The 25,844-nt window shown below is 44.7% G+C and overlaps 1 protein-coding gene across 2 annotated transcripts in view; it reads right to left on the bottom strand.

The window, feature by feature from the left end:
• LOC118099814 (glutamate receptor ionotropic, kainate 2) overlaps positions 1 to 23,507 on the bottom strand; it is a 60,019-nt gene extending 36,512 nt beyond the window's left edge. Inside the window, exons 1-4 of one of the 2 annotated variants that reach the window (XM_035144590.2) lie at positions 22,945 to 23,507; positions 4,996 to 5,163; positions 4,008 to 4,271; positions 1,339 to 1,520 (exon numbers count right to left, since the gene is read on the bottom strand). In XM_035144590.2, the coding sequence (XP_035000481.1) occupies positions 1,339 to 1,520; positions 4,008 to 4,271; positions 4,996 to 5,163; positions 22,945 to 23,071 (741 nt within the window). In that variant the 5' untranslated portion in view covers positions 23,072 to 23,507. The remainder of the gene's footprint in view (positions 1 to 1,338; positions 1,521 to 4,007; positions 4,272 to 4,995; positions 5,164 to 22,944) is intronic. The other variant, XM_035144591.2, reaches the window with a different exon arrangement.
• Positions 23,508 to 25,844: the final 2,337 nt, after the last annotated feature.

Here is a 25,844-nt window from a genome sequence, read left to right as displayed (position 1 = left end):
TTAAAGGGTTTTTTAATTAGTTACTTTTCACACAGAATGTGTTGTTTGTACTGATATGGTTTTATTTATTTCACACCTCCGTCTCGAAGGGATAGGAGGAAAAAAACAACGTATAAAAAAACAACACCAATTCGTTGTTTTCTGTGAGAATGGCTCTTCATAGTAAAGAAAATACAGTGTGTGTGTGGTCACGATGAAAAATATAAACACAACTCGAAGATATTGGAGGATGCGCTGAACCGTGCTGTTGACATAAAGTGTTTGTGTTGTTCATGTGCGCACCAAGTCTCCACCATCAATAAATAATCCTTCTCGTTGCTTCCTGTCGACATACAGCTGTACGGAGACGCAGCAATATGCTCGTGAGAAGACTTCAATTCAATAAGAACCCCCGCAGTTCTCATAAATAATGTGCCTGTGTTAAATGAATTTAACATGCCTGTGAGCAGAATTAGACTTTCTAATTAAAAAAACCTTTATTGTGCAATGGAGTGCGTCTATTATGATGGGTCAGTCGTAGAGATCTAATATTCTGCGGAGAGATTAAAAAACGCAGAGAGCAGAAAGAAGGTATCCGAATCACTCGCATCATTGCTTAAAGAGAGAAGAGAAGTAATAAAGGTAACACACATGAGCTTATTGTTTTAGGACATGTGCATAATGAATGAACTATGAGTCGATGTGCCGGGTCTGTGTCGCTTTGAGGGGAAATTATGTAAAATTTGGCGCTGCAGTAAATTCACTTTTAATTAAATTTCAGTTTCGCTCTGATAAAATGACTTGTCTCATGCACAAATGCAGCAAAACTCTTCCATCAACTTTAGTTATAGAACTGTTTACCATAGGCCGTATATAAAGATGGACGACGCGTCTCTGTTTCTTTCCCCTATCCAGAAATGAAGCTAAAATATCCAGAATAAGAACGCCGCCATTTTGCCTATTTGGGGATGGAGGGAGCGAGGTCCCGTCATTTTGGTTTGGTCCATGTCCCATCTGTTAACATGGAGGAGGCGGAGTTTATGACCTATACTGCAGCCAGCCACCAGTAAGCAATCAAGATGCTTTGGCGCCATCATGAAGTCCATCTTCATAAACAGTCTATGCTGTTTACATATTGAACCTGAAGGTGAACATTAATTAATAGGGGTGCAGCTAATGAAAAGTCATTATTAGTTATTGATCAATGATTGAAAACGACTCAGACTTTAAGGTTACGTCTTCAATTTGTGTGTTTCGTCCCACTAACATTAGAAAACCTGTAGGTACAGTATTGACGACGCTTGAGGTCTCACACGTTTGGTTAAGTTTCTACTGTAGCTCATTAAGGTGGGCTCGTACCTGCTTTAGGATCCAGGCAGCCATCTCATGGCCACAATCAAAGATGACGTGGAACTCCTTTGCTTTCTTCATCTCCTTCAGAAGTGGCTTGGCGTCCTTGGTCTCGGTGGGCAGCTGTCGGATCTTCAAACGAATGTTGTATCGTGACGGCGCCTTGATCAGCTCCTGCAGTCGAATGAGACCTGCAGACAAAGAGGATACATATAGTGTGAAAAGGGACTTTTTAAAAAAAGATGCAGCAACGTAGCGTGTTTGATCTGCCGCCATTTTGTAGTGTCTCTGATGCTGAGGAGGCCAAAAGAGAAACAACTGGTTTCAGTTTTTCTCAGCATGAGAAAGGCTCATATGCATGCCATCCTAATCTGCAGTCTATTGATCCTCCCACTCGTGCCTGGCAAGCAAACAGACTGCCACAGACCTATCAAGAGAATTTAACACCAAGCCAGCACATTGCACTCTTTTATACCAATAGAAAGAACATCGATCTGCAACCCCCCCCAACAGAAACTTCCAATCCCACCGAAGGCTTCCAAATGTTGATTTGCTCTCGTCGTCTGCAGTGCGATGCGATACAGTAGCAATGAATAGGTTCAATTTTATCGTGATGGAAAGCCGCGGTCAATCCGGTCTCTTCTGTCTCTCACACACTCTTCAGATGTGCTCTGATGAGGGCGGCTCTGTTTGCCCGGCTTGTACTTGCCCCTGGGGAGCCTGACGCAGCCGCCGCCGCCGCCGCCGCCACATACCGAGCGACAATCTTCACCTTTCATTTCTCGACCACACGCTCAGGTAGAAAGCTCTCCGGGAGATGCTGTGATGAGATTACAATGAGTTTCTCCCTCAGTAAAGAACTTCAGAGTTCAGGGATGAAAGAGGCTGGATTGATGGGAGAGATGATTACTTGTCATGGGTATAAAAATGGCTGGAGCAGCGAGGATAGTTCGAGAGGGGGAACTGGAGAGAGATAGGATTTTTTTTCTTTCTTCCATGCAACCACTTTAAGATAGCTCAGCCTATTTTTTATTTTGAAATGAAGTGCTGTGTGAGCAGTTTAATGGCGTTACTGTGAGTGGGGCTGGGTCTCCCCGAGGCCTATAGGAAGATTGGTGTGAAATAGGAACATGCAGGTCTTGTTGTGAAAAGCACCATTGTAGGAGGAATACTGAACCTCCTGGAGCTTTCCACAGGTAATCCCAATAGATCCCCACTCTAGGTCATGTCTGCATCTTCCTGTTTTAGTTCGTGCCGACACTTTCGGAGGTGTTAAGCAAGGGGAAAAAAAAAATCTGTCAAGGGAGCTCAACGTTTGGGTAACACTGTCAGCGTAGATGTTTGTGGGCTCTGGCTAATGCCTTCAGACTTTCCCCCTGGATCTTCTAACGGCTGTGTGTGAATATTTTATCCCCTCCGATAGTTTTTCCTGCCAGCCGTCAGATAGGCTCCAATCAGCAGCGTGGGGCCCTGGAGCATGAAGCTGTGTGATTACAGCCTGGGACCGGGTGGAAGCGGCGGGGGGGATGCGGCGCGGCTATGCAGCTGTCACACTTTTCAGGGCGTCAGGTGTGTTGCAGCCGAAAAAACGCTCCCGAAGAGGAGGCCCGGGCTGCTCCGGTCTGACCGAGAGAGAGGCGAGAGGTCGCCCCTCGGCACCTCGCCGGGGCAGTTCGCCGGAGAACGAGGGTGTTAACATACTGAGCTGCGAGGCACGAAGCGAAGAGAGGTCAAGGAGATGAGCCGGGGTAATGTGGCAAGTGGGACGAGTCATTGGGATATCATCCAAGGTTAATGCTAGCATGCTGCAGGACTGGCTGTTTACCGAAATGTATGCAACAGCTGCAAAACTACACGTACTGGTGGCGGCAGTAAAACTAATATCACCGAGACGCCATTAGCTGATAAAAGCTGCGGAAACGGGTTTAAATATCTATTTAGTGGCACAATTTAGAACGTCAACCGCTAGACAATGTTCATTTTCTCAGAGAAGAGAGTGAATTCATTATGCAACCTGTCGAGAATTTAAACCTCCTCTCGACTCTGTCTAATTTACTTACATTAACTTGTCAGGCACATCATGCCAAATCGCTCGTAAATTGCGAATACGCATTTGAATATTGTTATCTTCTCCGCAGCGCTTACACTCTACCTCATAAAGATATCACGGCACTCCGGCTAAAATACGACTGGTCTTTTTAAAATGCACATTATGAGGCACTCCACAAAGTCACAGGATAGACAAAATGGCTCGCAGACACATTTGATAGCCACCCTCAGAGATCAAGTGTCTCCGTGTTATTAATGGCTGTTGTCAGCTCCCACATACTACAATTCTGCATTGCATTAATCTGAAGAGACACTGGGTCATTCTGGGTAATGTGGTTCTCTTTTTTCTTTCTTTGCTGCTGCTCACTCTCCTGGAAGACTGACATGGGCAGCACCTGGAGGACTGAGGCAGAACAGTAAGCTATTGATTTCTGAATTAACTTGACAGGTTACAAAGCACTCGCTGAACTCTGAGCAGCAGTGATATTTTTTTTTTTTGTAGTTCACCTGGTACAGCCTCCTGCTCTTCTGGACAGTTTTGGGGGTGCAGGGCTTCACACACTGGGCATTCATCATCACACAAAAAAACACAGACAGGACGTGAAGAGGAAGACGGACACCATCTGTACCTGTACCTGTGCTGTCGTCATAGACAACAGTGACCGTCCTCCACTTGAAGAAGTGCACCAGGTCCAGGATGGCTCTGCTGAGGGACGAGAAGTCGGGGTACAGGCTGACGTAGTACGAGTCCCTGTTGTCCGACACCTGGTGCTTCCACTTGGTCTGGACGTGGGGCACTCCCAGAGCATTGCAGATGGATTGGACTGCATTGGCCGACGAGCTGTGCGAGGGGCCAAAAATGGCCGCCACCCCGAGGGAGAGCTGGTCACATGCTGGTCGGGAAGAAGAAGGAGAGTCAGGTTTTTTGTTTCTGTTATATTTACCACCTTTAAACACGTACTGTTCAGTTTCCGTCCACGTCAAGCCAAAGAAACAAACAAACCAAAACAGACCACAGTCCGACTGATGTGGCGTTTTGGGGGTTGATGCCAATACCGATATTATGGAGTAAAAAATGTCTGATACCGATAAATCAGCCGATTTAAATATTTATATACATATAATTATCAAACTCTTTCAAATGAAAAATGAAAAAGAAATGTAACTGAGGCTTGAGAGTTTACAATTTAAGCATTAACTCTATTATAAATAACTAATAATAAATAAATAATAATTTCCGCATTGTTTTCAAGCTCATATCAACTGATTCTTATCGCCCAACTCATGAAAACGTCTTCCTCTGATGACAAACCAACAGATACTGCGAAGAAATGAGATTTATTAATATTAATAAATGTGAAAATATTAATCACATCAGCAGAAGCTCACAGAGAGAAACTAGTACAGACAACATTACTTAATTAAAAGCCCTTGTTCATGTTTCGCGTATCTCATAAAAAATTGATTTCTTCTCTTCTAAAACCTTATCATGATATAAAGTTATATGAGAAACTAAATAACAGTTTTACTTATCTAGATAATTCCACTGATCAATAATCAATCATGCTTAATTGCAAACAAAACAAGTTGCTGCTAAATGTGTCCGTGATCCCTCACCTTTCCTGGAGGCCTCAAAGCTGTCGAAGATGTTGATTCTCTGGATGTCATAGGTCAGCGTGGTGTTGGGGAGCAAGGTGCGGTTCCTGTTGATTGTGTTCAAGGCAAATTTAAAGGCTAGTTCCTCTGCTCCGGAGGGGCCGCTCTCAATGGATTCAAATATTCCTCCTGTGGGCCGAGAGGGGAAAAAAAACAATATGAGCTCAAGTTCAAGAACTCAAGGACTCACAACGGCCAATTCCTTCTCCTGTAATTGCAATAGATTCGTTAACACAAGTGACAATCAGGTAAATGATTGACCTGATCGAGGCAATTACAGCTTGAGCAGTGCTATCGTCTTTCTGTTCTTTAGCACCACTCCCGGTATATGTGCTCTCATATTATTGATGAAATCGAGTTCAGCCCTGTACAGAGCTCAGTCACGCGCTGACATGAGACGGATCTCGGGGCGTTCGGATCCGGTGGGGCTGATTTGCATTCCGTGGCAGTCGTCAGTGTAATTACGGGCAATTAGTTGCGTAGGGAGGTGAGTTCAGGGGTGGGCGCCCTTCTTTAACTCCCTCGCTCAGCCTTGACAGAAAGGTTCACTCTTCAATTTTGCCCAATTGATTCTAATGATTCTCAGATGAGAGGAGGGCAAAGAAAAACAAGAGCGCGGGGATTAAGGAGATTAGGGCGAAAAGACACAAAGATAGAGAAGGAGAAAGAAAGGAAAAGAGAAAGAGAGATAAGAAAAGAAAAGGACAGGGAAGATCAATCAAGTCAGAAATTGAGATAAAACATAAAGTATATAATTTTTTAATAAACTTATTAAAAGTTCTAACTATTTTGAGCGCATGATATTTCTCTGTTACTTTAGTTGTCGGAGTACCACGCTGTGACTGCCTCAGAAATCTTGGATATATGAGAATCACACCTTTTGCGATGCTCTTTAAGTGTAAACAGCCTCAACACGTAAAAAACAAACAACAAACCCTGTTTCACTGCCGCGCGAGCCAGACGATATAATTAACGCCGCAAAGTACGGCGCCGTCGACTTAAAGCGGCTCCTTTCAGACTTGTCGTTGTTATTTTGAGGAAAAAAACGTTTAAAGCTCCAGATGGTCCGTCAGCGTGCCTCAGAATCCTAAACAAAGGAAGACGGCGTTCCAACTGACCCGCTGCAAATGTGTCTCCATTTCAAGATTGTGTCGCAACTAATGGATTTATTTAAATCACAAGAAATGCATGACAGTAAATTTTTTGCTTGGCGATCATTCAAACAAAGTACCTGCTCGTGTGTATGTATTTTTGTTCCCGGTATCTTACAAGCCTATGTATGTGTGAGATTTGGAGAATAAAGTGCATCTTGCTGAGTTTATACCTTCGTGCGAGTTTCATAAATAACAAAATTATTAATCTTCTGTCTGAGGACTTTGAAAATATTGTGCAAGAAACTTATTCGGACGAAAGAAGCACACGGACTTGGAGGAAATTGCCTCTTTACTGGAGGAGGAAATGTTTTGCAACGGTCAACTCTGAGGTTACCGTTGGTTATGTCTGCCTGATATTAAAAGAGGTTACAGGTCTTGCGAGCACAGGTTCTCCTTCCCACTTAATTCTGTTTTTCTTTCCTTTTTCTTGGAATATTACGGCTTTATTCTCAAAACCTGTTTTTCTTCAATATGGCCCTGATACTTTGTCGTAGCGAGTCACTTGGGATATATCTAATTCCTACAGATGTTCCTCTCCCAGTTTCTCGATACCAATTCCGAGAGAAGGACATTGTATATCGGCCGAGTACAGACCCAATAACTTATATAACGTATTTTAACAATTGTATGCTACTAACCCTGTTTGGAAGTGATGATTGCCCTCATTGATGTATGGCTTATTACTTGTGGGGTTTTCCAACGTGAACTATTGCCAAATACTCACATACGGTACATCGATTTGTGTACTTCCCGATATCCGACCTGGCAGTTTTTCGGCAGTACCCGATGCTGATATCAGTATCATAACATCTCTACAAATTTTCAGGAGTGAATGGATTAAGTGATGACAGAGTTTTCTTACTCAACCATCATTCGACTGAAGTGAAGCTGCCACGTTGTGGATTGCATCACATGTAACAAAATACAATTTTTCAAAAGAGTATTTCTATGTCAAACAGCTCAAACAGCTGTAGAGCAAAGAAACAACTTTCAACTTTCCAAATAAACATGGTAATAAAAAAACAGCTCTAACAGCTCGTGCACCTTTGAGGACGGACTAAATCCTGAGAAAGCTTTTCAGAAATCAAACTTAAAAGAGAGCGGATGAGGGGAGGAAAAGGAAAAAAAAGATGAAAGTAAGGGGTTGTGAGAGCTGCTCTGAGAAACCCTCTCGGAGACAAGAGGCAGAGTTCAGGAGTCCATCCACGGCTCCCACCCTCTCTGAGGACGGAGAGTCGGCTGGCAAATCCAAACTAAGAAAAAAATAAAAAGTTTAGAGCCTGTTTATTGATTCAATTACAGAAAGCGAGGGAAGAGTGAGAAGGAGAGAGGAAGAGACAGAGAGGGAGTGGAGGAAGAGAGAGAGAGAGAGAGAGCTTTGCAGGGAGAGACGGCGGCTATAAATAGCAGCAGCGAATGATAGAAAGGGAGAGCAGGAGGGCAGAGAAGATGTCATTTACTTAGGGAGGTGAGCTTTATCACTGTCACCATGGTACAGTCATACTGGATGTTGTCTTTACTGTCTTCATTCTATGGTACTTTCTTTTTTTATTGTCTTTTCTTACACTCAAACACACACACACACACAGTTTGTGCAGCCAAACCAAAACCCTAACCCCGGACATTCACGATTACCTATTCATGCCTAACCCTAACCCTAACCGTGGCCAATTCATGCATAACTATGACCTAATCACAATTCACATTTTACCCCAAACATTATCCAGGACCACAGACGTTGTACCTCATAAGGACCGGGCTTTGGTCCCCATGAGGTCCACTAGCCCTGACAAGGTCGGTGTTTATTCTGGAGAAGGTCCTACAGAGGTAACAAAAACAAGTACACACACACGACCAGCTACAGACGAGGCATTCGAGTGCATGTTTTGTGTTTCACCAAAGCACTGAGTGAGCAACAATAATGAAGTTTTCATGTGTCCCCCTGCTATGCACCAGCAGTGTGACGTGAACATGTTGCTATTCGTGGTCATTTCATTACACTGAGATGCCACATTAATCTCCTAAGGAATGAATACCTAAGAATCCCCATTAAAGATGATAGGAATCACGTCAGTCTGGCCTAATAAATCATTATTGTGCCACAGCCCTGAGGGAGCAGACAGGTCTGCAGCGGCCTGTTCAACGAGTCTGAGAAGAGAGAGCATGGAGCATAAGGATATTAAGTTATGTTCATTGCATTTCTTTGGCACGATGTATAGCTTGGATATGCTGGTTTTAAAGAAATTGTTTTTTTGGAAATCACAGAGGAGGCAAAAACATCCCATTTGGTGTCTCGAGGGGTATTTCAAACATTGAATTACCTTGGAATATGATGGCAAATCAAACAAGAAATGTTTGATTTGATGTTACATGAGCGTAGGGTTTACGTTTTTTAGAGAACACATCTTCAATATTGTTTCTATTGAATGACGAGTCTGATATTTCTTCCCAAACTGGACCAAAAATACATTATAATAGATTGTAATGTATATTTAGCTTAAGGCCGAACACCCCCGTGTCTCGTATCATCCGTCCTCCCTCTCGCCGCTCGCTGCTGCAGTCTGTCCGATTGCAGGTGTGTGAGTTACAGCTGAGATAATCAGCGTGTGTGTGAATTATGGAGCTGCCGTCGTTGGGACTGGTGTGAATTATGGTGCAAATGAAAGCTCTAAGTGAGTTATGAGCTGGATAATCACCCTGACTAGAAAACAGACAGAGTGTCTCTCAGTGTGTGTGTGTGTGTGTGTGTGTGTGTGTGTGTGTGTGTGTGTGTGTGTGTGTGTGTGTGTGTGTGTGTGTGTGTGTGTGTGTGTGTGAGAGAGAGAGAGAGAGAGCATAAAGTTGAAATGAAAGTGTTGTGTGGGAGGGTGTCTCCTCTATGTAAATTTTATTCTCTTTTAATGTTTGCTCACACTTAATCATTGTGGATTGATCATAAAACTGGTTTCTGACAGAAATGGAGTTAATTTGAAATTAGTCTCAGTAAACAGAAACCACTCACCTCTGAAGGTCGTACATACATCACATAGTACCGTGTATTAGTACTAGGTATATTTTCAGTACATACATATTCTAGACATTTGTGACTTCAGTATACTGTGAATAATAGCAGGGAGGATTATTTACTACTAACAGATCTTTGAATGAAACTACACTTAGCTCTCTTTACTTGCTCTGCTACAAAGGAAGATGAGAGTCACACATGTTGCCATGGCGACTGATGCATCTATTATATGACACTGGCAGTTTTGGAATCTGAACAGCTGATTGGTGGAGGAAGGGCGTTGAGATAGCGTGGACGGCCTGTCTCTGTGACTAATGACCAGCAGCATAGCTGCAGGATGGCGGTGGGCTATTGGGGGGGGGTGGGGGGGGGCTGCCATGGCAACCAGCGAGCAAACTTGTCGCTAGGGCAAGTAGCTCGGGTATGCACATGGAGTCAGTGTTTAGGCTTTAAGACCCACCCACCACCCCCCAGCCCCCTGGCCTGCTTCTGTCTCCCCTCTGTCTTCCGGCAGTGAGGACCAGCGCTCGGAGCCAACAGGCAGGCGGCAAAAGTGATGGAAAGGCTCCGTAAATATCTCAGAAATTCTCAGTGGGAGCGCTCCCGTGACATGTTTGTCAGTGAATGGGACATGATGCATGAAGGCCTGCGGAGCGTCGCCGCTGCTGGTCATTAATCTGAAGCTCCCCTTGTGGTGGACTGACCTTCCTACGCGGCACAAGGGCCAATTCTCTCTCTCCCTGAAGATCCCCAGAAATCTGACCGGGGCACGGGATACATCAACTGAGCCCTGCGCTCACCAGGGCTGTGATATCACACAAACAAGCCATCATCAGTGACGGCTGAATAAGAGTCACTGGAAAGCTGTTTGTACAGATATAGGGCAGAACTTCATTTGTTCTTCATCCTTTACGAGTGACGTCCTTCTCTATCCACTTCCTCCGGCCTTGGCTCAGAGATAATATTTTACACAATGCTGTTTTTTGTAAGATCAAGATAAGGAAAGTACCAAAATTGGTTAACAGAGGTTTTTTTATTTTTCTAAGATGATACCAAGTATATTCTTGGTTGAATCCAACCCATGACTTTATCTTAATGGTAAAAGAAACTGATTAGAATACTTTCATTGGTAAAGTCAGGGGAATGCTGGTGTTATAAAGCATGAAAGATCAAGCCATCAAAAGATCCATAACCTGGAAACATGGTTGATAACCCCACTTCATATGAGCAAAAAACAAAAGTCAATGAATCTTGTGACTCTGCAATGAATCAATAATTTAATCAACCGCCCTGTTCAGAGTTATGGAAACTGAACCCAGAGAAGAAAGCAGCTCATGCGAACAAGAGTTGAACTGTTGTTGTTTGACTTGTTCTGCGTGTTACTGGTATTTTCCTCCAGAATAGAATCACTCCCGTCACCCTAAAGCCTCTTGACACTGGCCGGGACTGTCACCTGCCACTGCTGGACGCTAAGCCTCGGGCTGACTCACACACTCGCAAAGACACGTGTGGAACACACAGAATCACGCACTCCGGAGAGATTGAGCCTAAACAAACCTGTCAGGTAAGAAACAACTGAGTCCGAGGGATAATGTGACCGATGTGAGAATTTAAAGCCCACGCCTGCGGCATTCAAAGACACCTCTGTTCAGTTGCACTCAGGGTAATAATTAGCTCTACCGTGGCCAAAAGATCAATCTCATCCATCTCTTATAATGAGCGCACACACACACAGACACACACACACACAGACACACACACAAACACACAAACCCTCATCCCTGACCCCGCTCCAAGTAGGAAACCAGTGATCATATAACATGTATTAAGTCTGTGCACTGGCAACAGATGTGCTAATTTGCCAGACTCTCTCGATTCATAATAATGTGCCAGCTCGCTCCTCAAAATATGTGCTAATTTGCAAAGGGCTCATTGTGGATGTGCTAAACTACCGGCTGACATTTTGTGTGCTAATTTGTCAAGCAGGGACCCCTTTTGGTACTAATTGTGCCAAACTGTGAGTACACTTCCACAGGCCTCGAGTCGCTGGAGTCTCACACGGCTCCAGCCCTGCTCGCAGTTTCCAGCCTCTCCACTGCTCTCGAGTCGTGAATGCGACAGGAAAGAAATACCAACCACTGTGAAAATAAGACGTGCAAAGCGCTAAGTGCTTGCCTGCGCACAAATAGAAAGACACACTCACACAAGCGCACACACACACACACACACACACACACACACACACACACACATGCGCACATTACACAGAAATATGTGCCGGCTCTTGAGAATAGACAGGCTCCTTCAAGAAGTCGATTGTTATGATGGTTATGTCGTGTCATTAAATGCACATGCACTCACACTATGGTCTGTTCCTCAGCGTATACTCTCACAAACACGAGGCCATAAATATGTTTTTATATGATGATGTGTTATATTAAAATGCACTGTCTTACTGAAGCGTTTGCGTAAACATACATGTTGGTGAACAATCATGCTCAGACGCAGTGACAGGCAGGTTTAGCAGTGACACACACTCACACCCACAGTGTGAAGCTCTTCTCCCTGAAATCCACATGGACACAGTCTTTCCTTCCCTGAAATTGATCCATCAATATTTTTGCAAAAATGCCCATTATTCTATTTAAAGCTGCAACCTTGGATCATCCAGTCAGATAATACGATGGATATTATTTTCAGTTGACTGATTAATTGTTTGTTGTCCACAAAGACATCCCAAAATAGATTTTTTTCTTTTTAAAGCCCAGGGTGGTGTCTTAAAATAGTGTGTTTTGTTTTGTCAGACAGAAAAGAAACATGTGGCATGAAAATAAAAAAACAATAAATCCATCACATATTTTCTCTTGTATGAAATTGTCATTGTTATTCGTGGAGGTGAAAGATGAAACCCCAGAAATTCAATGCAATTTATAATCACAGAAAACAAAGCTAAGAAGCAAATCTTCTCATTTGATACGTTCAAACTTATTCATGCTGCACAATAAATCACATAACACATCTTGTTCCTGCCAGCTACTCTCCAGCTATGGAGCACCAGCATTAAAGAAGCTCTTTGCATGTGAAAACGATTAAAGTGTAGATATTTACTGATGTGCACAAATCAGCGGAGGCACACAGGGCAGAAGAAACGAGCCGTTATAGTGTCTGTAGTATAACATGCGGAGAGGTGAGCTCTTCCTCAGGCACTGCTGAGGAGCAGTCAAGCTTCAATAAATCTCTTTCACTCTTTGCAAGCAAGGAGTTTCCAATTGTCTTTATGTTGCATCTCTGTGGGTCACTTTGAAAATCCTTCTCCCCACTTTAACTGTCAGTTACCAAAGCTGAGAATAATGGTGATTTTCCAGGTTTTTTTTTTTTTTTTAACGCATTCTTCACATCCTCCCCTAACGTCCCGTAACCCTAACCCTATTCCAGGCTATGACAGGAAATAGAGGATTTAACGATGGGAATTTGATTTATACAAACAAAATGATTCTGTAAAATGGGGACAAAACAGGAAACTAATAGCACTTCAGCGCCTTTCGCACGCTGTAGGTTTTATGATCCTTAGAACTCGCACACTCGATCCTTCGAATATCTGACTTCCAAGTATGAGTATTCCCAAAACTGCTGCCCCCAGGATATAAAGTTCAAGTAAATAAGACAAATCCCAGATCTGCAGGCAGGAGCTTTTTCCGCCGACACAGAAACAGGTGATTTAGCTGTGATATACAGGCCACAGGGAGCGAGAGGGACTGCTTACTGAACAGAGCGCCTCCTGATGCTTTATGCCTTCACCCGTCGCTGCCATTTCTCTTTCCATCTCCCCATATTTCCTTTCCTTTATCGAAACGCCACGTACACACACACACATCATCCTCCTCGCCGCCTCTGACTGGAGTACATCTCACGGTGGCCTCGGCAGGTGACAGATGGCGACCTCACAGCACTGCTCCCTGCAAACTGAGTTTTAATCAAGCCTAAGCACGTGTGAGAGATGCTAATTATCCACTGCAGGCTCCGAGAGGCAGGAGTCCAGCCTTGAGCGCATTGTAACTATGCCCGTGCATGTGCATCTCGGTTTTATAATCAATTTTCTTGTTGTGATAAAAGCATTTTTTTGCCATTTACGGCCGCCGAGAAGTGTGAGGCAGGATGGGCTGGTGTGTCTCCGGCGTCCCCGGACACTCCAGCCCTCGGGCTGTAACGCTCACCAAAATAAATATAGATGAGAACCTGAGGAACAGTAATCTTCAAGTCTTAAAACAAACTCTCTGAAAGTTAAGCAGTAGGATTTCCAACTGTCTCTCTTCCTCCTCGCCAGAAATCGGTTTGCAAAGACTCTCATCTCCCTTCTGTGCCATCTCTGAATATTTACATTTCACCATCTGAAGAGAAAGTGAATAAAAACCCACTCTCTTGCACGAATCCAACATATATTTCACTGCAGCCGACCTCGGCCTATTGAGCTAAAAAAGAAGTTCAATTTATAATGTTGCAATTAGGTCACAGCAAATTATGTGAGACTCTATCATCCCCTTTACTCGCTTCTCTGCTCTCATTCTAATTCTCACTGTTCTGGCGCTCATCAAAATGACCCTGTATTACACTCTCCCCATTGTAACTTTGGACAAAATGGCTGTAAAATTAGACTTTCTTTCTTGTAGAAGGGCAGATGTTATCTGCTGTCAGAAGCAAAGGTCAAGAATTAATTCAGGAGGCGGCTCTTTAATGCTCACAGCTGGGTTTTCAGGGACGATAGAGAGGAGGAATAAAAAGGGGACGTTTGACAGGATCTTTGGTAAGAGATCCTTGCACAGAAGAAAAGTATTATTTAAAGATACAGGAAATGACACAGAGGCTGGTTGAACTTGAAAATGCTAAAAAACTTGATGTGGTAAAACATAAATATATCGAGTAAATGCAACAATAATGTTTTAATGTTCAACTGCAATCATTAGGAGAGTCATGGGTTGGTGGTTTAAACAGGAGTTATCATACTGTGGTATCTGTGGTATCAAAGCCATTTCTGCCATTAAAGGATATGGAGACTGAAGGAGGCAATATGAGGACAGGTTTCAGATACCGTGCAGACCCCGACCACGTCCCCTATGTGTGGGATACACTGTCAAGCAAGTCAGAGGGATGAAAGAACGTGCATCTCAAACGAGGAATCGTACCTTTGTGTGCAAGGACACTGAGAGCAGCGGACGAGAGGAAGAAGCGCTTGATGATAGTGAGAGAGAACAAAGTGGAGGGGAAGGCACTGGAGACAAGCTGAGAGCCAAAGGGAGACAAGGACGACGCAGAGGACAGAGAAGGACGAAGGCAAGGAAGCAGGGGGAGAGGAAGGGAAAAGAGAACGGGCAGAACATTCCATGTTCTGGATTCTGCATTGATTTGAGGCTGGACGTGCACCTCGCCGTCACACTTCCTCCTTCACAGCCCGCCGGACGTGTTCGAGGGGATAACAACAGGTGACGGGCACGGCGGCTGAAGATGGAGTAAGCTGTGGGAATTTCGCAGATGGCAGATGCTTGTGCAAAAAAAAAAATGGGGAGAGTTTGGAGAGGGATGGAGGGGGGCGGGGGTAAGAGGAGGCGGTGGCGGCGGAGGGGCGGGGCGTGACAAAAAAAAAAAAGAGATGAGCGAGGGGAAACGAAAGAGTGAGAAATGGAGAATAAAAGAGGTCACAGGAGGCAGATAAAAGACACTCAATTAAACGTCTGAATGGATGGCCCATTAGACCTGAACAGACACCTGCATCCTCCCCCGCCCCCCCTCGCCGCAGGGCAGGAAAATGTCAGCCCCTGCTTTGGGTTCATCAGCCTCCCATTAGCCACCGCCATACACAAGCTAGCGGATAATCACAGCTACAGGTACAAGTCAATACGCTACACTGTGCTGCAAAGGTGTGTCAATTATTCCTGCAACACGCACACGGGGGGGAAGAGAGGACGGAAGAAATGAAAGAGGAAAATAGCCAGAAGCACAATGATAAAAAAAATCACTGAATAATGAAGTTCCACCAACACGAACGCTCACTTTCTTTACAACACACAAGAAAATATATCTATTGAGGATAAATGCGCAAAAAAAAAAAGACAGAGGAGGCGAAACAGTCGGAAAATTAAAAGTCCGTCTCTTAATCCTCCTGATCTGCAGTCTGCCGCTCATTTCACCATTTCTCACATTCATTCACACCCCGTTGAGCAGGAAATTCAAAGTCTTTTGTCATGTTCAGAGAGCGCTGGCCGGGCGTGGGCATATCTCACCGTTCAGCGTGCGAGGGAAACGCAGGAGACCGGCTTCATTATGCCTCCTCAGAAAACTTAAAACAGAGCGTGCGAGATGGGAAATCAATCCGAGTCTGCTCCAGTCCACTGTGTGTGTGTGTGTGTGTGTGTGTGTGTGTGTGTGTGTGTGTGTGTGTGTGTGTGTGTGTGTGTGTGTGTGTCAGGGACCAATTGTTGAGTCAACCAAAGAAGGGGGACGTTTGTTATTACCTCCCCCGAGGAGGTTGTTGTTTTGTCTGTTTGTGTGTTGGCAAGATAACGCAAACGGTACTCAACCGATTTCCATTCAATTTAGTGGAGGGGGTGCAGCGGGAGCCAAGGAAGAACCTTTTCAATTTTGGTGCAATCAAAGAATAATTCATGGATCTTGATGAAAATGATTGTGTGAACTTTGGTGCAGCTTGATTGAATTAAAGAGGACCGCTGGGCCTTGGCAGAGGTCTGCGCTCTCCTGAGTGTTATTCTAGTTTTGACTGTGAGTGACCAACAGTGGAACACACACGCGTCAGCCATTAATCTTTGTCAAAACGTTTCCAAAAATGAAGTCGGATCTTTTTAATGTCTCATCTTCTGCGTTCTTTTAACACTAAAGTCACTAAATCAGACACAAATCCGCTGGTTTCTTTCCTGCGTGTCTCCTCTTTCACTTTCCTCTGGCAAATACCTTCGAACACCAAAAGATTGGATGGATGATTAAAGAACGCCACAAAACCACTTCAAGAGAATAGGAGAGAAAAATGAAATTTCCCATCACAGGGGGATGTTTTGCATAGCCCTGGTGGATCGTGGATAATAGAGTGTCATGCTGATTCAAAGAACATGATTTTAAGTAAGCCTGCCTCAATACGTCCTCCCCCAGAGCCCATTTCCCCGTGTGTCCTTGATTCAGACGGAGAAGCGTTCTCACATCCAAAGGGCTGTGCTGCTGTCAATGGGGGCCGAGAATTCTCTCTTTCAGCCAGTCGCTCCCCTCCTCCTCCCTCTCGCTGCTTTATTCCGCTGGCTGTGGATGAAGGCGAATCGCCGCATCCTAACCTGATCGGCGCCTCACATCATACCCAACACAGCCGGAGGGCTTTCTGTAATCGATTGACTTCTGAATCCCATGTAGTTTGGACGTCAATGCTTTCATTTACGGTTTATGTGCCTTCCAGAATGCTTACTTGGTCTGTGTGCCTGGCATCCGCACTCGAGTGTCTCTGTTTGCAGGACACATCGGGACACAGGCTTGAATTCATGTGGATGAAATCAAAAATGCGTATTTACATCTGAGCCCCTTTAGCAGCAAAAGACAATCGATGAGCCCTCAAGCAAACACATGAAACATTTACTCCAGCTCCCGAACGGCATCATCACCAGCTTCCACAAGAAGCCACTGAAAAAAACCCCTGTTTGTTTGCCTCTGAGCGATCACTTAATAATTAATTACCACAGGTGAGCTCCTGCAAAGTTAAAGATCTCATATCGCAGAGAAAGGCGCGACACTGCAGCGAGAGGAATTTCTCAAAATCGCTTGAAGCGCAGACCGTTACGAATCAAACTGAGAGTAAAGGAGCGAGCGCAGCTGAGTTTGGACGGAACTCGGATGTCGAGACGAGAACTAATGTCGGCATCAGATCCAGAGAGAAGTCCCTGCAGCTTGTCGCAGCTTAAAGTCGTCATCAATTCAAGGCAACACATTAATATAATCAACTCCAAGTTTCCACCTTAAAGTACATATTTGTGTTTTTTTGCTCAGCGTCCATGTTTGCGTTGTCACAGATGGTAACCTGTGATGGATACACAGTGAAAGGGGCATGTGGGACTTGGCAGTGGTTCATTGCTGCGCTGCCAGTTTCTGTCGTCTCGTCTATCGCTATGCAAACATATTGATTTTTATTGATTCCCGCCATCTTACGCTCCAGTGGAAGTGGAGACAGCCAAACACGTAATGAGACATAATGGATCATTTCATTGGAGGCTAATGAAAATACATATTTGGATTTCTTCCCCCCCTGAGGACCCTGCAGGGATATTTGTGCCATAACATTTTTAAAAAAAAAAGCAGTTTAAATTCCCTTTTTAAAAAGGTACTTCGTGAAAATCTGTAGTCTCAGGCAAATTTTCAACTTGCTAATGCTACATTGCTGACATTTATTCCGAGCTGCGGTGCGTGACTCCTGGCCTCCCACTGCATTTCCACAGCGCACTCGACTGTCCTTCCTGCCTCTTTTCAGAGAAGCCATCACAAAACAGTAATAAAAGAGCACAAGTGAGAGTGGGCTGAGAGTGGACTGCTCTGAGGCAAACTAATCTATCTTTACTCCGTATCTGCAGGCCTCAACACTCACTGTTTTTCTTCTCGCTCGCACTTTACTCCCTCCCTCCCTCCGACAAACACTCTTGTTTTTCTTACACCTCTCTGTGACTTTCTCCCCCCCCCTTTGGTGGGCTTGTGAGAAGGACGGCTCTGGTTAAAAGATGCAAAAGAGGGGAATGATTCCTTGTGAGGAGTTTCAGCTCTGACCGTCAGTCAGCCTCGAGCCAGACGACCAGGGCAGACACGCTGCAGGGTTCTCCTCAGGGGACATTTTCAAAAACAATGGCACATATAACCTATGACCCCTCTGATATGCAGGGAACTCCCAGAGTGACAATGACAAGAAGTGATAGGCTGTGAATAATGAAAGCCTGTGCAGAAATCAAGCTGTCCACGAAGCAGCAGACGAACAGGACTCAGAATAAAAAAACAATTTGTTAGAGGAGGCACGTTGTGTTGGAACCGGTTCCCCTGCAAACAAAGTCAATCATCTAAAGCCACCTTGAATGTAAATAATCTTTTTCCAATGTAGCTGGTAAATCTGAAAAAAAGAAAAGAAAAAAGAGACTTGATTCTAACCACTGCAAGAAAACTAATTTCATACCTCACAGATATTTTCCATTTTCAAAATGCCAGGAAATCTGCAACCTGAATTAATCACCATTGAGCCTTTTGTAACTGAGGCATGACAGCAAGACCTTCAAAGACTCAGGACTGTAAACATGTTTTTAGAAATCCATCTCGATATTTCCCTGCTTCCAGCCCATGTGTGGTGCCGCATGCTAATGTACGACAGATCTCCTCTTTGTTCTTGAAACCCACAGCGGGTATTTTTAAACCATGGAAATCATTTGCCAGCAGAGAAGAGATAGTTTCATATAAGCTATGGCGAGGCCAAGTGACACATGAATATTTTAAGCGGCTTTGTGCCTATTTAAGTGTGTTTGCCGTGCACACGCTGGCAGAGGGCCAGGGCACGGGGTGATATCCATAATTCCCACGAACCCAAACTAAACTCCGGCACGCTGATAATTCAGGCTGGAGGAAAGGAAAAGCAAAATAAAGTCAATTAACTACAAACTCCCCTTGAATTTGCTCCCTCTATACTCCTGCTTGTTCTTATAGCTTGTAATTTTGCCGCAGTAGTTTACGGGGGATGAAAAGAGTCCTAAATATTAGGGAACACAACAGAGGACAGGGCGTTGTGGAAGTACGCAGATAAACTTAGCTCGCACCAGCGGGGATTGTGTCTTTTGCCAATGGACTGAAACACACAAAAAAAGAAAAGACTTGATTTCTTTTCCAAAATGAAAAGACAATGTTGTGTTTTGGTCATAAATATTCCCTGGCATGGCTGAGCTGGGAAAACATAAACATGAGCGGGAAATAAACAAACATCTCTGAGTCCACAATGCTTTCAGCAGCAGTCGACAGCCGGGGGCACACTGCATCTGCCAATGTTGTCTGTAGATGGTGGTGATAACGTTACCACTCAGCCACAACATGCCGAAGACCAACTATGGACATTAAAAATACAACACTATCTAACCATCTCATTTCCACTGTTGACATTTGTTGCCTTTGATTTTGTCGCCGTGTAATTGACATTTAATGAATAAGACATGTCTGTAAATAAAACTCAATCAACTCTAATGAAATGGCAGATATGATGAGTCACTGCTTACTGAGCATTTGTTGTGGGGAAGGCTAAAAAAGATCATGTAAATATGGCTCCGTTTCCCTGGAATTAAGCTCAAATGAGCTCCGTTAATTTGTTGTCACACCATAATTCATCTTTAGCGCAGCCCTGAATTTTCACCTCGCTGAATCCTAACAAGCAATCGAGAAGGTTGAACTTTCACAATAATGGCTTCGTAAAATACAAAATTATGGACGCCAAACATCGTTCAGCTTGCAGAGTCACTGCCGGGAATTTAAGCTGTTAGATTTCATTTCTTGAGTAAAGTGGACATTTTACAGCTTTTTCCTTCAGCCGACGAGAAAACCAAAACTGCAACTCCAAATAAACCTCCCCCACTTTGTTCCTGTTCTCTGAGATCCTTAGCCACAAAGTCTCATTCAGTTCTCGCAATGTAGGTGTGATCTAGTTAGAAAAAGAGCAGTCTCGCTGAAGCAGATTTTATTACACCTTGTAAGGGCTGCACCGGGTCCATTTCAGCATCTAACTAAATGAATTACCTGTATGATTTATAAATGAGGAAGCCTGAACACAATAATCCAATTCTGTCTGGGAATTAGCTCAGCGTATTTGCCTGCAGCTGGTGGCCCGTACACTTCTTGTTGTTTTTTTTTTTTCCCCCTCACTCTCTGACACTTGTCGCTCCGCGCGGTGAGACCGGTGCTGTGAATACAAAGGGCCGACTATGCTCTGGTGTGTGCGTGTAAAGGTCTCGTTCTGACAGGAGAACAGTGGTAGTACAATGTGAACTGCCTGTCTGCGCAGAATGGAACCTGGGCAGGGAGGGAGCAGACAGCCCAACGGGGGAGCTGACCTCCTCATATGGCCAGCCTCTTGCAGGAGCAGCTGGGATCTATCTGCTGATAAGGCACATGCTGCAGGACGGGGGAAAAGCACGGGAAACGGACCGGCGGGCCCCGATGTTTCTCAACGCAACTCGGCATCTCCCCCGTCTCCCCCGAAGCACACGCACTGACATACATCTTACTTTCTTGATAAAAATCGCCCACACAAAACTGTATCTTCATCTGTCTTTCTCCGCTCAGCCCCTTTACAAGCAAACCGAGACAAGATAAGTATATCATCTTTTCAAAAGACAATGAAGAAATGGAGCAATCTTACAGCGGGTAGATGTGAAGAGGATGTTTGACTGTCAAGGGAAGGCACACACACAAAAAAAACTGGAGCTTTTTTAAGCAACATAGGCTGACAGGGAGTTGGTCCCTGTCCGTGGTCCTGAACAGGCGGATCGGGGCTGGTTCAGAAACTGGGACGGAGATCAGAGGTTTTTCACGAGGGTCATTTCACTGGCACCGACACAACAATAATCAAATAATAATAATCAAACATGAGCTCTGCCTCAGAGCAAAAGATTTCCGTCAACTGAATCACCTCTTATCTCGCGTGGTCCCGTCTGTAGAGATCCCCTCCAGATTCAACATGTCAGGCAACATATTGCCTACGTCGCGCAACGCCCACACAAACACACAAGATACAAATGATTACATTTATTCCTTGTTCCTTGTCAGTCAAGCATCCGCTCCTCATGTTTCCTGTCAGAGAGTCGCTGCGTATACGTCAAATATTCGCACAGACTGAAAAAAATATGAAATAATCAAACCTGAGCTTTGCCTCAGAGCAAAAAGATTTCAGTGACCTGAATCACCTCATATCTCGCATTATGTCTATCCATATTCTCACACTCACACACACACACTCTCTTGTACTTCTATCTACGAGGATACTCATTGGCATTATACATTCCCTATAGACCCTCACATTGACGTTGACCATCCAAACTAAATGCCTAACCCTAACCTAAACCTATTTCTAACCCTAAACCAATGAGCAAGTATTAACCCTCAAACAGTCCATTGAAAAACCAGACAAAATGCCCTCACTCTATAAGGTATAAAGAACACACACACACACATATTACATACATATATACAGTATCACCCACACATATATTTACATATATACACACATACATACTCACATATACACACACACATATATATTAGGATTAAAAGGATGTGTTGTCAACATAATGATATAATGAAATATATATCCCGTGTTCCTGTCCACTTCACATCTCTCCCTGTCAGAATAGGCGCGTATACCTCAAATATTACTGTTCCCTTTTCTCTCCCAGGATTTCAGTCATTAGCCCATTTGCCGGCTTGGAAACTTTGGTGTCAAATACTATTACGCTGGGACGTCGCCGTCCCCCCCAGGATTACTTTACTGACGCCCGGCGTCTGTCAGACAACGTGTGAGACGGGAAATCGCTCGTCGGGCCGAGGATGCAGCGGGAGGAAAAGCACATCCCGTTGCCATAGCGGCGGCTCTCGCGGACGCAGCCTGACTCTTAAACAGGGCCCTCGGGGGAGCTGGGGATTGTAAGGATGTGTTGTCAACACTTGATGACATCCGCTGTCAGGAGGGGCTCCCCTGTCACTCCGTGATGTTCCCTGCACATGCGACAAAATGCAGCCATCCTGAGACGGATCGAATTAAGCAACAGTTGAAACCACCAGAGGCCGCGATTTAGTGGGTTTTTTATGGAACAGAAAGAAATGGTATTAATTGCGGTGTTACTGCTATGAATCAGCAACAAAGCCACTGGAGGAGCAGCTGTTGAAGAACTATACTGTAATAATCAACATTAGGCTAATTATACATTTCTTCTGCCGATAGGTGCTCTGTAGTTCTTGAAGAGAAGTGGCTAATCAACTTTCACCAGATCAGTGAGAGTGATGATTATCTGCACTTAACAGTTATGTGGGGACATTTGTGACTCAGCCAATCACCACTGGAACTGTCCTTTAAATCAAAGCCAATAAAACAAACAGACACATCTAAATAAACCACTTCTAGCGGTTCATTGGGATTAAGGATAACAAAAAGTGGTGCTGTCTGGTCTATCGATTGGCCCATGTGACAGATCAGAGTTATCGATCCGTAATGTCTGCATGTAAACATTTACTGCAGGGGACGTGTCGGGGTGTCAGCAGTTTAAATGAGGCAGTGGAAGATAGAAGAGTCCGTGAGGATCCTGGATGTTTGGGTCGAGTTTCATCCGCTGCGTATCCCCCGAGCTGTTGCGTTTGGAGAGGCACCTTCTGGTCATAGCCACAGTTGATTTTCTTTCCAAAGTTTACTGTAACACCGGTTTGAAGGTTTGTGGAAAACCCCATTCCCCCTTCACGGTGTCATGCGTGTTGCAGAAAGGCACACGGGACAGTGCCACGAGACATTATGAGATAATAAAGATCCAGAAATATTATTTGTTGCGTGCAGGTTTTGCAAACTCTACCGTCAATTGCAAGACGAGGGATAAGAACGGGACGAAAACAGAGCATCGATGTCGTTACACCGTGGATTTCCATACATGCAGGCACCGCGTGATCACACATCGCTACAGCTGATATCGTGTCATAAACCAAAAATCTTACCGAATCTCAAAACGTGTGGCATCCCGCGAGTGTATCCAAGAAGCAGCAGCAGCAGAAGCGGGATCAGCCTGAGGTTGGACCTGAAAACGAGACTGGTTATCATCAGATGATGGGAGGTAATCTTCATGTTGTTGTGGAAAAAAAAAAGAATGCACAGTGGTTTAAACCCCCCCGGTGCGCGGGTTCGATTCCCCCGTAATTCTTCTCCGGTCGCTGGGCAAGGCAGGGTGACGGCGGCCCTGGATGCGCAAGATCACGGCATGGTCACTTGCGCTCTCCCTAAATCCATTAGCAGTCCCGGCATGATCCCTTCCACCGTCTCCTTCTCCTCCTTCACTGCGCCAAGAAACAACAATCCTCCGGGTCGAGGGACGGCGGGACATCCATGTCGAAGGGTACGGATCCAGTGGGGAGGGGGCTGAGAGAGAGAGCCCCAAAGCATGGGCTGTGGGAGATGAGCTGGAGAGGCTTGGTGAGGAGCCGGAGAGCGCCGAGCAGAGGATACAGCAGCGATATGCAGCCCCCTATGAGGCGCTCTGGGTTGCTTGCGCTCCCATTATACTGCACTGCTGCACAGGCTCTGACGTCGAGCCAAGGTTAGTGTTGTGAACGCGCACCAGAGAGGGAGAGATGGGGGGGTGGGGGGTATGGATAGAAAGAGAGGATGAGGTGGGGAATGAAGAGAGGGATGGATGGATGGATTGAGAGAAAGGTAGAGAAGGGGGAGAAAAAATGGGTAAGGTGAGGGAAAAACTTTATTTCATATCATATTTTTAGGCTGCTTTTTTTGTTGTTGTATCAGTTTCTTCCATAACTCAAGTGGCACCAAGCTCACACACATGTTAGCAACATTCACGAAACCAAAGCAATCTGCTGTAACCGATGTAAAGTTATTTGTTTACTGATCGATTATGACCATCTCGTCAAATGTGATCATCTAATGTGATAAAGGGAAACTTCAAACTCCATCAAACGCTGTTTTTTAAAAATATTCTCTTTTCAGGACCATGGACAGAGACCAGTGGCGGATCTAGGATTTTTCTAAATCAGGGGCAATAAAAGGCACCAATTTACACAAAGGGCTCAACTATATGTTCTACATCCGTGCACACGTCCTGGTTCCGTAAGGTGCACATTTAAGTCATTCCTTAACTCTATAACTTTGAGTAAAACCACATAATACTGAATATATGGGGAAAATTGTTCCCTGTTTAAGTACATTGCGTATTTTCAAAAAAGCTTAGAAAATAAACATTCTTAAATCCTTTTTATATATATTTAGTATTGTTCGTAAGTGACTTGTTTATTTATTTTTCTAAAAAGACTACTGACAGTTCAGGGGCACTTCAGGGACCAATCAGATTTCAGCTGGATCCTCTGCCTCAAAGTTCAAACTTTTGTACCAAGATTTAAACCAATCAGAGGATTCCGCTCATTGGCCGTTTGTACAGGCATTTCCTGTATTGGACACAAAAGAACACAACTCTGTACCCACGGCACATTTGGCAACCACACAAGTGATGTAATCTCACACCTGCAGGATATCATTGTTCTCCCGTACACCCAAGTAAGATATGTAGGTCCACTTTCTGGTTTTATTGCCATTGATAACTTCTCCCCCTGAGACTCTTTTGTGAGATTTCAAGCCACCACCTTTCAACAATTTACACCATCATTCCAGAAATGTGGGAGGAGTGGGATGAAAGGAATTAAAATTGGCAGAACAGCAAATCCGTTAGGCTATATCGACACGTAGCTGCTGAAAGGCACGAATATTTAACCTATGCAAATAACTCCACTTTAGACTTGAAAGCCTTCCAGCAACAGTCTATTCTCGAGTGAGAGCCGTCCCCCGATGATGTGAAGGTGTGTGCGTGTGTGTGGGTGGGTGTCATATACACACAAAGGCTCCACTGCTCCAAATTTCACAGGGGGAGACGTGCCACAGCCTATCAGTCCAGATTGTCGCGTTCATATCTGATTAGCCGGTTCAAACGGGGGTATATCCTCTATACGGCGCGTGGCACCGAGGAGATGGATATCTGCAGCTCTTGTGTGGGCCCACATGCTATTGATTTAACACTACATGCACCTTATCAGAGTCCGCCTCCAGTGAGGAGCTCTTCATGGGCCCGTGCGTCAGCTGGAGCTATAGGTGCCGGGCTATTTAATCCCAACGGGGATGTGAAAGGGGCCCTTTGATCGGCGCCACCAGCGTCCCAAAGGCTTGGATGAACACTATCACTGTGTGACTCCAGTGTGAATGGATGGCCTGTGTGTGTGTGTGAGTGTGTGTGTGTGGTGTAAAAGTACTGCAATAGTTAGTGAAGGGTATTTAAATTTCAAGCGTATCACCTTGTCATATAAACTATATACATGAGTGTCACATATCTTTTGTTAGAGTGCTGCTCCATTATACAGTACGTTATCGGATCTGTCCAATCCCCCCCCCATGAATAAAAAAGGCAATACTTTTAATATCGTGGAGGGGGCGTTTAGATGCGTTAAAGGGAGACACGACTTGCAGTTACACAGGATCAAGCAGGGTGGTGTGAACGTTGACTTTGGACCGTGTGTCAGTTTGCGTGGGTCTGCACACCAGCAACTGTGCAAGCGCGTGTGAGAAAACCAAGGAGAGCGGCACTCGTCATGCGACCATCTGGACCATTAGCATAATGATGGAGGAATCCAGGGTTTCCGTATCAGCAGAGCCTCACACAGCATGAAAGGAATGCTTATTGAGCTCGGGGAGAAGACACATCCACTGACTCGCTCCCCCCTCTTGAAGTCACAGCGCCCTCTGGCCCCATACTGTGGCATTGCACTAAGTGTGAGAAGCCATCAGGTTGTTTAGACTCAAAAATGTCATCTGGAATTAAAGGTCCAGTGTGAAAGGAATC

Source organism: Hippoglossus stenolepis, chromosome 20 (assembly GCF_022539355.2).
Source record: "Hippoglossus stenolepis isolate QCI-W04-F060 chromosome 20, HSTE1.2, whole genome shotgun sequence".
Taxonomy (NCBI): domain Eukaryota; kingdom Metazoa; phylum Chordata; class Actinopteri; order Pleuronectiformes; family Pleuronectidae; genus Hippoglossus; species Hippoglossus stenolepis.
The sequence above is the reverse complement of the archived record's forward strand: the minus strand, read 5'-3'. Positions and strand labels throughout refer to the sequence as shown.